The sequence below is a fragment of the Brassica rapa genome, chromosome A03 (assembly GCF_000309985.2).
Source record: "Brassica rapa cultivar Chiifu-401-42 chromosome A03, CAAS_Brap_v3.01, whole genome shotgun sequence".
Lineage (NCBI taxonomy): Eukaryota > Viridiplantae > Streptophyta > Magnoliopsida > Brassicales > Brassicaceae > Brassica > Brassica rapa.
Window position 1 is genome coordinate 27,446,589 of NC_024797.2, and position 15,123 is coordinate 27,461,711.

General features: G+C 29.7%; 1 protein-coding gene and 1 long non-coding RNA gene across 2 annotated transcripts; both read left to right on the forward strand.

Annotated features, from left to right (window-relative positions):
- The first annotated feature begins 791 nt into the window (after positions 1-791).
- LOC117132539 lies at positions 792-2,607 on the forward strand. Its single transcript, XR_004456167.1, has 2 exons — positions 792-910; positions 1,158-2,607. It is a non-coding gene; the product is annotated as an uncharacterized LOC117132539 (long non-coding RNA).
- A 4,517-nt stretch (positions 2,608-7,124) lies between these two features.
- LOC103861615 (putative GATA transcription factor 22) lies at positions 7,125-10,938 on the forward strand. The gene is made up of 3 exons (XM_009139334.3): positions 7,125-9,472; positions 9,597-10,025; positions 10,219-10,938. The coding sequence occupies exons 1-3, from the start codon at positions 9,185-9,187 to the stop codon at positions 10,666-10,668; spliced, it is 1,167 nt and encodes a 388-aa protein (XP_009137582.2). The 5' UTR covers positions 7,125-9,184; the 3' UTR covers positions 10,669-10,938.
- Positions 10,939-15,123: the final 4,185 nt, after the last annotated feature.

Sequence of the window (15,123 nt, forward strand, 5' to 3'; positions counted from 1 at the left end):
ATTATATATAATTTTTATTTCTTGTGAAATTTCCTTTTTAATGAAAACACATTTATATTTAAATATATTTACATTTACAAACTGAGTAAATATTTCCTTTTTATCATATGTGTATTTTGTTAAAATATAAATAAAAGGAATTTTAAATTATAAACTTAACTTAAATTTTAACAAAAAGAAAAGGAAATCAGTTTTTTTTTTTAAATAATGACAATTACGTATAATATTTTTATTTCATTAAAAGTACATTTGTAATTAACCGTCATAAGAATTAACTTGAGCCCGCCACATAAGAAACTGACTTTTCAAATAACATTATAGAGATTAACATTATAGAGATTAACATTATAGAGATGTATTGATTATTGAATGCATATGTCTACTTTATTTTTTTGTACGTCGGAATGCATATATTTTCTTCTCCCAAGTAAATTATGGGAAAGGCAACGAGACACCAGTCTTGTTGCTTTGGCCGGGTGACCTTGAAGTTGAACCAGTCGAGTAATTTACAAATTTTTTTATATCTTTACGAACTATTTCTCAAAAGATTTTTGAAAACACTATTTTTCTTGATTTTTAAATATAATATTTTACTGACTAAAAATCTACATGTTGGTCACAAATCAGACGAACAATGTGGGCAAAGCGGTACCCAAACCATATTGTAAAGTTAACAACGAATTCCAAAAGAAAAAGGGAGGTTACTGGGTACTCGGGTATATTAATTAGAATCAATAAGTGAAGTTATGCAATGAGGTTTAGTTATGCAATGAGGTTTAGTTGACATTCATGGTGATAATAGGTGGAGCAGCGAGAGAACGGCGTCGTCGGATTGTGGAGGGAAGAAAAGCAAGGAAGAGGGTGACGTGGCGGAGGAGCTGAAGAAAGCCTTGAAAGGAGCTTCTTGATGGTATTTGGTTAAGCTCTAAGCTCTATGATCTTGAGAGAGGATAAAGCATTTATTCGAATTGTACTAGATTTTGTCTTCTTAGTTTATCTTATGGCTTTTGTATATAATGCGTTAAGTTGCCGCTGGATATTGGAAAGATTTTCAGAACTTGTTTTGGGATAATTCAATGCAATTGTAAGAGTTTTCGTATGAGATTTTGTTTTGAACTAGATGTTGCTTGATTTGAATCAGTTTAATATGGTGGCAGTGAGCTATGAGCTTAGATTATATTGGAAGGAATATATATGGATTTGGAATAGAGTTTGTGGTTGTGTTGATTAAACAAAGTAGGAGATTTTACACTCTGGAGGGATCTAGAAAGCTATCTGGAAGCAATTGTTGACAAGGATGTTAGAGAGTTCCATTGGAGTTACTGCTCATGTTCAGTCCTACGAGGAAATCTAGTGGTGAAGATGTTTAGTGGTATGATGAATCTGGATGAGTGTTGGGTGATGATGATTGCTAGCAAATCTGTTTCTAGAAAAAGTTGGAAAGAAACATGTATTATTTGCTGCGTATTTGTGTAATGAAAGTGTAATGAAAGCCTTCTCTTTCTACAAGTCCCTTCTCCTTCAAATTCTTTCTGACTTCAAGCTATCTCTTTTGCTTTCTATGTTTCTTAGCCTTCAAGTTCCAAAGTCTCAGAAAGCATTTGTATTTTCACATACAACAAAAACAGTTTTCATCTCATGGCTTTTTCATGCACTCTCTTATTTCGGATGTTTTTCAAATTATTCTCATTTATTTTATTAATCTTTGTTTTAATGTTTTTATTTAAAAATCTATTTTTAAAATATTATCTTCTAATATGTTTTATTTAATCAATTTTTTTAAGTAAAATAAAAAAATGTTTAAAGTTTTTTTTTTTAGAATCCCTAAATAAGAGACTCCCATTGGAGCACGAAAATGTTTGGATTTTTAGTGTTGTCTCTTAATTTACTTTTACAACTTAAAAGTATTAAAAAAAATAAGAATCCCTAAATGAGTCTTTGGTTAAGAGTAACTCCAATGGAGTTACCCATCATTGGAGTCCTTAACAATAGAATAATATTATTTTTTTTTTGAATAGTTAAGGACTCTAATCAAAATTGTATGTCTATTATGAAGTTCTTAAGAATAAAAAATATTAAATTTGTAAAATATTTAAATTGAAAATTTTATTTATTGAATGATTAAATGTAAACATACAATAATTATACATATTCATCATTACCAAACTTGTTCCAAATATTTTCAATTAAATCATATTTCAATTGTTCATGTATATGCCTATCACGAACATGATTCCGTAGGCCAAGCATATTACCGAGATTTGAAGGCATGTCGGTAGAATATGACAAATTCACATGTGAACATGATTCCGTAGGCCAAGCATATTGCCGTATGAATGCTTTTTTTCCCCTTACGAAACACAACCCTAACTCGCACCAATCAGACGTTGCCAAGTCATCTAGGACCAAGTCCTTAAACTCCTTAATTAAGGACCCTTTCTTAGCTTACAAAATTTTTATAATATTATTTTAATCTGTTTTGCATAAAGATTAGTGCTAAGAAACAACTAAGAACCCGCGTTGCAGGTGGTCTAATGGTGCTCTTAGTTTACACATCGTACATGTCACATGTGCTTCTTTTTTTTTGGTCAAAGTCACATGTGCTTCTTAAAAAAATAAAAAATAGAGAGGAGTTGAGTCATATATTCCCATAAGTCCACTGGATTCCTCATACGTAAATCGGATTTGTCCATCCAAATTTCAAGTTCAAATGGGCTAACATTTTCTTCTAATTAAGGCCTGTTAGTACTAACTCTTTACTTTTAATTAATAACTAGAACTTCTGCGCTCTCCACGCGGATGTTTGATTTAACTTATATTTAATGTAAACTCATATACCATTGGTTTTATAAAAAAATCTTATGTATATCTTTTATATTTTGTAATTTGAATATATAATAAAATATTTTTTATATTATAGACGTTTGATAATTTTTTTTATTTGTACATAATATTATATTATAAATTTTATAATTTGATACAATTTGATATAATATAGGAAAAGATTATCTCCCTTTAATACATGCTATTTAGTTAATATTTGTATAATATTAATAATGGTCAATACATAAAAATATCGATTTGGTTAAATAAGCTTCAATATTGTAATTAGTTAATTTAAATTAATTTTAAATGTAGTGATAGAATCTGTAAACGTTTACCTAGCCAACATTTCGATCCGGCTCTACCCAAACTTTTCTGGTTTACCTCAACATTTCCCACTTGTCCGACTGTTGCTGAGCAGTTTTTGGATATCAAACGGAAAGAAATACAAAAAGAAGTATTTAATTTATTGTAAATACAATGGTTATATATGTAAATAAAAGAAAGTACTAAAAAATACTAGTATTTATGTTTCTAAACAATTTTCATTTATACTGATATCTATGTTTTCAAATAATACCAAAAAGTACTTCAATTCTAATACTATAGAAGCGTTCTAGCTAAAGGTTGTCCAGGTTCAGTAGCAATTTGGTGCAACCACGTCGAAATGTCTTCTTTTTTTTCATAGATATTTCCAGTTTAAATATCCGCCTGTGAGTTGTTATATTGCTATCTAATATGACATTTTCTTAAGAGTTCCTGAAACATCCACTTTAAACATACGCATTTTTTAATAAAATAGTAACTTTTTGGTTACTTTTTATGAAAACATAAGAAAGTTTACTACTAAAACCGACATATCAATATAATGTTCTGTATTGGTTCATGTTTGTTCTACATTTATACTATGATAACTAGGCAAAGAGCCCGTGCGATATCGCACGGGAACTCATTTATAAAGAATATATTATAATCTATAATTTATAATTTTATATGCCTGATAAAAAAAATTAAATCATATAAATAATTAAATTTAATTTTGATGATTAAAATATGATTTACAAAGTATTCAAATATATATATATATATTTTATAAACCTTAATGTTCCCTTTAATTTTTTATCAAAACACATATTGCATACAATTATGTCTTCATCATTTTTAAGTTTTTTCATACATTTTTCACATGATAGTTATCTTCAACCACTTTTTGAACAAAATGCAATTTTTTTTGCATGATATATAATTTTTTTTCCTATTTAAGACATAATATTAAAATTATTAGTTTATAATTTTAAACAATTATAATTTATATGTTGGTAATTGTTATTTTGTATATTTATCTACCTGCTTTATTTATTGAAAATGAATATCCAGAAAATTGAATATTGTAATAAATATATGTTGATTTACGTTAATATAACCCGTCTCATTTATAATATTTTTTTAATTTTTGGGAGAGTTCTTATAAAATACCAACACTTATTATATAAACTAACACATTACTTAAATAAAACCAATATTTTTTAAAGCAATCCCACTTTGAGATTAAAAGACACCTTGTTTAGATGAAAAGTTGCAACTTTGACATTATTTTTTTCACCATTTTATTATTAGTAGATTAGTGAAAATTTGATTTGAAAAATTCATGGGAGAGACTATTTATAGATTTTTTAAAGCCTATTTGAATAGTCACAACCCTTCAATATGAATAGTCGCATTCTTCTAATACTCACAACTTCTCACTTTTTAAAAGATACTAGTGAATAGTCACAACTTTTAGACTATTTTTTAGAAGGACACAACCTTACAACATATAACTTTTAGAAAAGACACAACTCTCTACACATATTTTTCAAAAGACACAACCTTTCAACATAATTGAAGTTCACAACCTTAGGAATTAATTGGAAAAGACACAACCTTACAACATAGAACTTTTAGAAAAGACACAACCCTTTACACTACTTTTTCAAAAGACACAACCTTTCAACATAAGTGGATTCACAACCTTAGAAATTAATTGGAAAAGACACAACCTTCCAACATAAAACTTTTAGAAAAGACACAACCCCATCATGTGACAAAAAAAAAAGAAAAGACACAACCCTTTACACTTCTTTTTCAAAAGATACAACATTTCAACATAAGTGGACTCACAACCTTTGGAATTAATTGGGATTGCTATTATTAGTAGAAAAATAATCTCACTTTGAGATGAAAAGACACCTTATTTAGATGAAAAGTTGCAATTTTGACATTATTTTTTTCACCATTTTATTATTAGTAGATTAGTGAAAATTTGATTTGAAAAATGCATGGGAGAGACTATTTATAGATTTTTTAAAGCCTATTTGAATAGTCACAACCCTTCAATATGAATAGTTGCATTCTTCTAATACTCACAACTTCTCACTTTTTAAAAGATACTAGTGAATAGTCACAACTTTTAGACTATTTTTAGAAGGACACAACCTTACAACATATAACTTTTAGAAAAGACACAACTCTCTACACATATTTTTCAAAAGATACAACCTTTCAACATAATTGAAGTTCACAACCTTAGGAATTAATTGGAAAAGACACAACCTTACAACATAGAACTTTTAGAAAAGACACAACCCTTTACACTACTTTTTCAAAAGACACAACCTTTCAACATAAGTGGATTCACAATCTTAGAAATTAATTGGAAAAGATACAACCTTCCAACATAGAACTTTTAGAAAAGACACAATCCTTTACACTTCTTTTTCAAAAGACACAACCTTTCAACATAAGTGGATTCACAACCTTTGGAATTAATTGGAATTGCTATTATTAGTAGATTAAATGGGTATCTTTTGAAAATCCTATTCACTCTTACCATAGTATATGGAGTATTATTGGGAGTGAAATACTTCGAAAGACGACGTTACTTCTTCACACAGAATCCAAACTCAGATCCTTTGACGTCTACATTTGAACACCACATAATTCACATTTTTCTAAAGATTATTCTGAACAATAGCGAAAGAAAATCTTAGAAAATGCGATTTAATTAATGAATGAAATATATGTGATAATGAGATAAATATTAGATGAGAATATGGAAGCGAAAGAGATGTGTCACAAGACAGATGAAACGGTGGTGAAGATCAGAGATTCAATGGTCCCTTTTGTGAAATCTTTAATACGGAAGAAACCAAAAAAAAAAAAGAGAGAGACAAGTCGTGAAAAGTACCAAAACGTTGGACATGACCCCAATTGTACTGACATTCACATATATATTGATATACGTACAACACCATATGTATGTCTAAATATGTGTATTGTTCCTCTCAAAGTGTCACTTATTGCCTTGTTGGAGTTTGTGATCCCTATGGACATACGTATCCCATCTCTAAATCGTTTATTTTTATTTTTAACTCATGCCACTTCTGGGTTTTCCTAAATATAGATCTATCTGAATTTTACTTCATTTATTTTTATTCAAATTATTCTTCATGTATAGGCTCCATAATTGCCCTTAGATATGTTTCAATGGATGCAACTAGAACTTTTAGAAGTTGATTGATGGACACCAGTTGAAATCAACCGGGAGTTAAATTAAGGGAAATTAGGGCACATGCACATAACAAAAAAGAAATAAAGTATATGTCCATAACAATAATTAGGCTAGAGTATTCTGCGTATTTTATGTAATATTACTTATTTTACTCTTTGAACAATCTCAACCATTAATTTTTATTTTTCTTTTGTTTTTTTTTATTTTCCTTTTTTCTTTGTCTTTTTTATTCTTTTTCTCTCCAAATTTTATTGATGTATATCTTTTAAAGCAAATATAATTCAACCAAATTATTATGTTACTAAAGATATACATATTTTTTTTACATATGGCATAACTTAAAATTTTTAAAACAGATTTTAAAACAATATCGGACAAAAATTATACTATACTATTTATTAAAATAAAATAATACATTTCATTAAACGTATATAAAACAATGTGTTACTAATATTTATAGCAGTATATTATTCTATTTACGTAAATAGTATAATTTTTTGGAGCTCCCTCTTCCTCTTCTACCTCCTTCCTTCTCCGGTTCTCCCTCCACCTCCTCCCTCCTCTTCTTCTTCTTCCTCCCTCCTCCTCTTCTTCTTCCTCTCTCCTGCCCTTGCTCTTACTTCTCATCCCTCCTTCTTCCTCCACCTCCTCCTCCTCTTCATCTCCTCTTTTTCCCTTGTTGCTCTTCCTTTTCAAATGCAAGCTACTTTTGAATATTTTTCTGTATTTTTCTATACTATTTACTTAATATACATAGTACGGTATAATATGTTTATTACGTTAGATGTACATGAGACACGCTTGTAAGAAGAATAAAATTAAAAATATGTCAAATTATCCCATCAAATAGTGATTACTGTAGTATAGCTATATTCTTTATTTTATATTCTCTTATGTATATACACCGAATTCTCCCTTAAATTAACTTATCATTGTTTTTTTTTGGTTTCTTCAGAAAAATTAGATACATGCATACGTTACACGTCTTTCACTCTTTTTTGTTTGAGTTGTTAATGACTTTTGGAACCTGGAAACTAATTTTAATTTTAAGTTTTAATGTTTAGTTTTAATCATTTACTTACCCAAAAGGTACAAAAAATTTTCTATAAAAAAATTAAAATGGACATGCATGTGATGGGGCTACGTAATAAGACTATAATTGGATGTATATGCACAAAGCAAGTTGTAGCTAAGGAACGTTGAAAGGTGAAAGATCCACCGCTTTTGTATTTTCTTCTGTTGGTTTGTGATCCGGTTTTTGATTTTTTTTATAGATCTTTTGTTCCTCCTAAAATCTGAAATGATCATAGCTATTTCATATTTTCGAAATATTATATTGAATTAAATTTCAAAGAGTAAAAGTGATCCTCTAACAAACCCTCAAGCTTTAGACGTTCTTCTCCTTTGGATCAAATGTATCTTCCATCCTTATCCTCCCGAATTTTACTAGAACCTTGAATCCCATTATGCAAGCTTTAACTATGAGATTTGGATATATTATAATTAACGCAATCCTGGACGAATTATCAGTTTCACCCGCGATATGAAGCAGAATTTCATAAGCAAAGCGGTAGATATACAACTATTTAGAGCATGCAGCAGCTAGTAGACTTATGACATTAAAAATATACAATAAATTTTATATTTTAAAAAGAAAATTCATGTGGGGGTCCTGACTGACCTGTAAAATTTTGATCAGAAGGAATTGAATGGTTTTGGCGAATACTAAGGTGGTGATGTTTTCTTCCTTTGCCATTTTTTTTGAGCAACCTTCCTTTGCCATTCTAAACCTATCTCTTGTCTTTTCTCTCCCTCTCTCTCAAAATGATTATTGATGAATCACAGCCCCTGGAAAGATCACGTGTTACCGATATTGATACATACTACACTTTGTGTATGGTATATTATTTGATCATTATCATGAGAGATGACATATTCTGACTTAGGGTTGCGGCATTACTTGTCCATGGGGTCGTCCAGTACCACTCCTACACATTTTGTCTCATGCAAATTGTTTTCGGATATGGGCTCACGTGAACCTCTTGATTTATTATTGTTTTTGTGTGTGATTTCTCCCAGAGTTTTACAGCGATAAATAATCATTCACGAAAGTAATAATTATAATTAGTTTAGATCTCAGTCCATTTGGAGTGGGTCGAATTACCCAAACTTAACCAGAAATGGTATAGTTCAATTATTATTTATTCGGTTCTATCAAAGGTGCAAAACATCAACAAGCTACTTCTAAAAAATATGTCTATATTATATTTCACAGTAACATAAACTAATTGCAACATTATTTTACTTTAGAACATAATAGTTTTTTTAAATTATATTACTAAGCAATTTATGATATAGCTAACTCCTTTTTTGATAAAACAAAAAGTTAGTTATTCTTTCTAAAAGAAAAAAAGTTGTTCCTTCTTCAGGTTAGTGAGTTTCAATACATATGATCCAACACTGCTGAAAATGATATAAATGTCCGGATTTGTTTTATTTGTTAGATAACTTATTTCCTGTTTATGCATACTAATCCTATTTTCTTGAATAAAAACTGGCTCACAAATTAAAACTATTAAAAATAACAGTTTATCCATTTATATCTTCTCAATTCTTCAAAGTTCTACTAGCTAGTGTAAGTTGATGAATATATATATTCTAATTTGTTTTCGGTTCGTACGTGGTCCCTTCTCTTGCCTATTTAAAAAATGTCAAACACAGTAGTATGCTTAGATCCTTCTATACTTGTCCCTGATCTCTCCCAAACTCTCTTCTTACATCTCTTTTTTGTTTCATAGATCTTTATCAATCATGGGTTCAAATTTTCGTTACACTATAGATCTCAATGAAGATCATCAAAACCATCAACCTTTTTTCTCTTCTTTTGGATCCTCTATTCATCAAAATCATGATCATCAACAAAATGTTTACCATCACCAAGCTCTATCTAATCCCACTTTTTCATCATCTTCTTTAGCTTCACCATCTCTTTCCTACCTCCCTTTCTTGATCAACTCTCACCAAGATCAAGTACATGTTGGGTATAACAACCATACTTTTCATGGCTTTCTTGATCCTCATATCTCCCAGCCCCTTGAGGTATAATTTTTTTAAAGTGAAACTCGTATGTACCAATATTTTTATGATACTTGAGAAGTTGTATAGTATTCACATAAAAATTTAATTAACTAAAGTATTTTATCATGGTATATGGAAATTTCAGACCAAAAAGTTTGTATATGATGGTGGATCATCATCAAGCGATCAAATGACGCCAGAGAAGGAGACACGACTTAAATTGACGATAAGGAAGAATGATAATCATCATGACCAAACCGATCTTCCTCAATATCCGACAAAAGTCGAGACAGAAAGTAATTCGCTCAAGTGGATGTCTTCGAAGGTGAGATTTATGAAGAGAAAGACGATGATCACCCCCACCGACAACAACAAACAATACGTTAAGAACGACCAGTCCTTGAACGTTAGCAATCTCGAAGAAGATCATCTCAATAAGATTTCGAAAAATCATTACAATATGATTGCGAACGAGAATGGTTATAACGGAAGCAACAACTGCGTAACTAGGATTTGCTCCGATTGTAACACGACCAAAACTCCTCTTTGGAGAAGTGGCCCGAGAGGTCCCAAGGTAATCACCACACACATAAAAATTACTCAAAGAATTGATTTCTTTTTATAGAACTAATTAATAATATAAGAATCGTAAATCTATAAAACCACTATCAAAAACTAATCCGTAAAACCAATTTTACTTAATTAGTAATCCTAACTAGGTCACGAGATAATTTAGCTAACTCTTATTTTGGTTTGTCTTATTACAGTCTCTTTGTAACGCATGTGGGATAAGGCAAAGGAAAGCGAGACGGGCTGCTATGGCCGCTTCAGGCGCAACCACAACCTCTGACGTGTCACCGCCGCTCCTGAAGAAGAAGATTCAAAACAAGAACAAGAGATCAAATAAAGTTGGTAGTCTCTCTTCTCCTTTGGCTTCAAAGGTACATAAATATAAGAGTATGACCACATCTGTGGCGGAGGCGGTGCCGATGATGGAGGGCGCGGGCGGCGCGGGCGCAATAACCGGGGCTTTGGAGACTCAAGGCAAATCCACAATGTCGTCTTCTTCAACATCTTCCTCCTCAAACAAGTGTTATTTTGATGAGCTAGCCATAATCTTGAGCAAAAGCTCAGCTTATCAGCAAGTTTTTCCTCAAGATGAGAAGGAGGCTGCCATTTTACTAATGGCTCTGTCGTACGGAATGGTACACGGGTGATCTTTTAATCAAAACTCACGTTTTTAGGTAAGAAGTTAGGGAATTATTATAATTAATGGTACCATAATCCATCGTATACGTTGTTTATGTTTGGTTCTTGCGGTGATAGATCGATATCAGTCAGTCCAACTTTATGGGGTTTAATTGTTTTTAATAATGAAACTATTTTGTATGGAGCTTGATATTCCGAGGATGTGGTTGTTCTTGATTTTTCATTTATTTATTGCGTTCGAAATTTGAGAATTAATATGCGAATTACATTAATTTTTCCATATCTCTATATCACTATATATATATGGTATCTCGTCAAGTTGTAAAACATTGTCTTTGCTTTTTAACATTACAGATATTGTTTCTCAGTAGATCTATATATATGATATACTTTTTGTGTGGATCGGTTGATATGCAATCCCCTAAAAGTTATTTGAGAAACGATTTGTCATGCATCACCACAATAATTTTAGAAGAAAAATGATGATATGGAACACTAACAACAATGATATGCAGTGAAACCAATTGTGACATAGACATTTTACATTTATTTTTGATTTATAGTTTTTGATAATTGTTTTTAAAAATATGATAATCATTCATAAATCATCATTAATATAATAATAAATAATATTCCTTGCATTTCATAATAAGTATCACTTAGACACATTTCACGCAGATTAAGAAACTAAAAAAATATACGAATCTACCCTTATTTATAATACAATTATTTAAATAAAAATAATTTAACTAAACATATATTTGTTATTTAAAACAGTAAGAAAAAGATTTAATGTGAAAATTTACATCAGAAATATAGAATAACACTTTTTGAAACAAAATAAAAAAAAAGCTAAAATAGTATTCTTTATGAAACAGAGGAATTATAACAGTAGAAATAGAAACATAATAATATTATAGAAATTTTAAAATATTATCTAATTCTATTTTTCTAATTATATAATTTTTATTACTAGAATAATTCTTCAAAATTTTATGTAGTTTTTAAAATGTAGTTTTATAATCCCAATACAATTTTTAATATCTATGTATTTTAGAAATATTATTTGTTTTACGTTTTCATAGTTATATATCTAACAAAATTTCCTCTTATTTTTTTAGAGTTTGATTTAATATATTTTAACCAAAAGAAATACCAAAAAAATCGTTTCAAGATTATAATTTTAAATATATACATATATATATATATATATATATATATATTAAATACAAATTTAAATAAAACTCATTTATTTATCTTATTTTGTACATATAATTAAATTTTAAAAATAAAATTAAATATTGTAAGCAAATAAGAAATCTAAAAATTTACAAACTTTTATTTTTAAATAAAATTTAAATTTTAAAACTTTTATTTTTGCATATAGTGTAGGAAAACACCTAGATATAGCAATAGGTAAGATTAGTGTATAATGCACACAAAAATAGCATTTCAAGGGCATCTCAACTTCACGCAATTTCTTATTCTAAAATGGAAAAAAATTAAGCATGAAGTAATAAATGCTTTAACCCTATTTTATTTTTAACACCATTATGGTGTAAAACATGAGTTTACTCCAAAAATATAATAATTTTTTTTTGTTCATTATCCTACTATATATTCTATTTTACTTCATTTTAAAGTAAAAAATGAAGTTTTACATTAGAGATGTTCTAATTACTTAAAGAGAAAGGGTAATATAGTTGATCTGTGAATAAGAATCGTTGTATTAAGCTTGAGATCATGGCCAACGTAACTAAATTCGTGTGCTGTACAACCAGGTCTTATTAATTAAAGAGCAACGGCAACTTTTTAGTTTTATCTCCAATGTTAGACCTTGTAACCACCCTCTTAGCTTAACTTACTTAGGGCATTTATAATGACACTCTATTTTTTACTGGAGTGAAATAGAGTATGTAATAAGAAATATTCCAACTCAACTACGTATCTCATTCTATAATGGAGTTCTTAATAAACAATTTTTTGTTTGTTCATTACTCCATTATAGAATAAAATATAGAATTGGGTTAAAACAATTTTTTTTATTTTTATTTTATTCTATTTTGGTAGAAAAAATAAAATTTTACATCGAAGATATTCTTACATTATAAGACCATAAATGCACTCGGCTGAAGATTATAATCCTCCGATACAATGTAATTAAATACGATGTCTTCAAGTTCACATGTTTCGTGTATATAATTAGGCCATCATTGGGTTCAACAAAAAAACTAGACCATCATTGGTGCATGTATTGTTGTAGAAATATAAAATTACGTTTAGCTAAATTTTATCAGTTCTTAACATGGGTCTTTAGATCATTTATGGACATCCCCATGGTGCCAGGCTGCCAGCCAAAATCTTTTTAGCTCCACTGTGAGATATTTATTGGCCCAGATATGCCCTCGTGAGAAGTCTAGGAGCTATGTATTCTTTGTCGATATACTTCGTGAGAGTCTAAGACGGACCATTAATAAGTTAGATCTAAGACGGACATTTATAAGTGGAAACAAGATTTGTGAGAGTGAAACTTAGAGCTATTCAAAGAAGATGCAACAGAGAGGCTTACATTTTGGCGAGGAAAGCAAACACGTTCAACAAGAGCTTATGATTCTTTTTAAATATAGTAACAAATTCATTCAATGGAGAAGTTTTTAAAAGGACTACATAGGCCCATATTGTTGGCGGTCCACACTCGAATGACAACTGGCACTTCGCTTATTTTAGATGCAACTATTGGAAAGTAATCCATTTTTCATTAAAAATTAAAAACTGATTCAAAAAATGCAAAGTAGTTTTATCCTTTTGAAACCTGTATGAATTTTTTTATTTATGCTTCTTGGATCTCTTCGACCAGTAGAAGTCATACTGTTTATATTACTAAGAGAGAGACGCCTGAAGTTTGAAAGACCTGAATAGGTTTTTTTTTCTAAGAGCAACTTTAGACCATCTTCAAAGAGTATTTAGAGAATGAAATAATAAAAATAAAAGGGAAAGCACGTGAAAGTTAATAACCGGTCCTCTTTTTAGTAGGGTTGGGCACGAATATTCGTTACTTGCCTTATATCCGTTATTTAATCCGTACTCGCTTCGGTTTTTCAAGTACTCGTTTTTGCTAAATCAAGTATCAAGTCGTTGAGTTTTGCTATTTGCAAGTACAAGGCAAATAACAAGTATCACAGAAAAAGTTATGACTCGTCTTGATATTACTCGTTACTTGTTTTACGACTAAAAAAAATGATAACTAAACCATAAAAACCAAATCCCTAAACAAATATTTCTTTGTTGTAAGAAGTAAACAATATTTTCTTATCGAATTCCACCTTTTTTTATATATATTAAGTGCAAATATTTTATTTTAAATAACTCTCGTGTTTTGCTGATGCATTTTATACTTTATATAGATAAGTATCAAGTACCCGCCTTGCACGTAAAAAAGCAAATACCCGCCTTACACCCACCTTAAGTCGGAAAATTCATTACTCGTTCGAAAAAACAGCGTGCACAATAAAAATGCATCAGCAAAAAGAAGCAGTGTGTACTCTTTTTTATGAACATATACAGTTTGTTGTTTTCGAGTCTTCAGTAAATATAGAGAAGATATATATGACCCATAACCTTCAACCTTCGTGTGCAAAGAAATGCTCCAAGACAAATCTATATAAAGTATCATATTGGTTAATTACTGTATAACTCGATATCTGAAGTTATCTGTCAATAAATCCGTAAAGCAACTTGAAAATTTAAAACTAAGTTGCACGCGTAGCAACAATTTTAATCTATCACATGTTTTATCTGTTTTATACATTCGTGCATCTGAACCTAATCGGGTACTTGGAGTTACTCTGTGAAACCAGACATCTATCTATATTGTAAACCGTAGACGCAGGCGTTCGTAAACTTTTCTTGTTAGTAGTACAATTTACTCGTAGTCACATGCAATAAAGATAAAGCAGATGATAGATTAATATGAAAGTAAACTCCACAAATCTAAAAGCATGGTTGTTCTTGTTCGAGAAAAACGTTTAACAAACTAGTTCACTATTTACATTACCAAAATACATATCTAGTTGACATCAGTAGAATTAACTGTTTTGAAAAATGGTCACTTAAGGGAGTAGATTTTTTTTTTTTTTTTATCAAACAAGGGAGTAGATTATATGTTAGAAAAAGGAGTAGATTATACATTTACGTGTGTTTATTTCTGCGCATATGAATTGGACAGACTGTCGTATTCTCTTTTTACATTTGTTTATTTAAGTATTAATTTTTTCTCTTTTCTATATTTTTATATATATTTGAACATGAGAATCAGTGTCCAAAATGGAAGCTATTAGCAATGTTGGTTGATGATTTATTTTCTTCTTTTGCAAAAGTGAAGCCTCATAATATATACGTACATATATTGAGACCCATTCATGCATTATTTAAAATGATTGAAGATCATAATCAAGTGTACTAGT

Excerpts from the sequence above, each read along its gene's own strand:
- LOC103861615 (XM_009139334.3), top strand. The coding sequence starts at position 9,185 with ATGGGTTCAAATTTTCGTTACACTATAGATCTCAATGAAGATCATCAA. Across the intron at positions 9,473-9,596 it reads ATATCTCCCAGCCCCTTGAG|ACCAAAAAGTTTGTATATGA; the intron begins GTATAATTTTTT and ends TGGAAATTTCAG. Across the intron at positions 10,026-10,218 it reads GTGGCCCGAGAGGTCCCAAG|TCTCTTTGTAACGCATGTGG; the intron begins GTAATCACCACA and ends GTCTTATTACAG.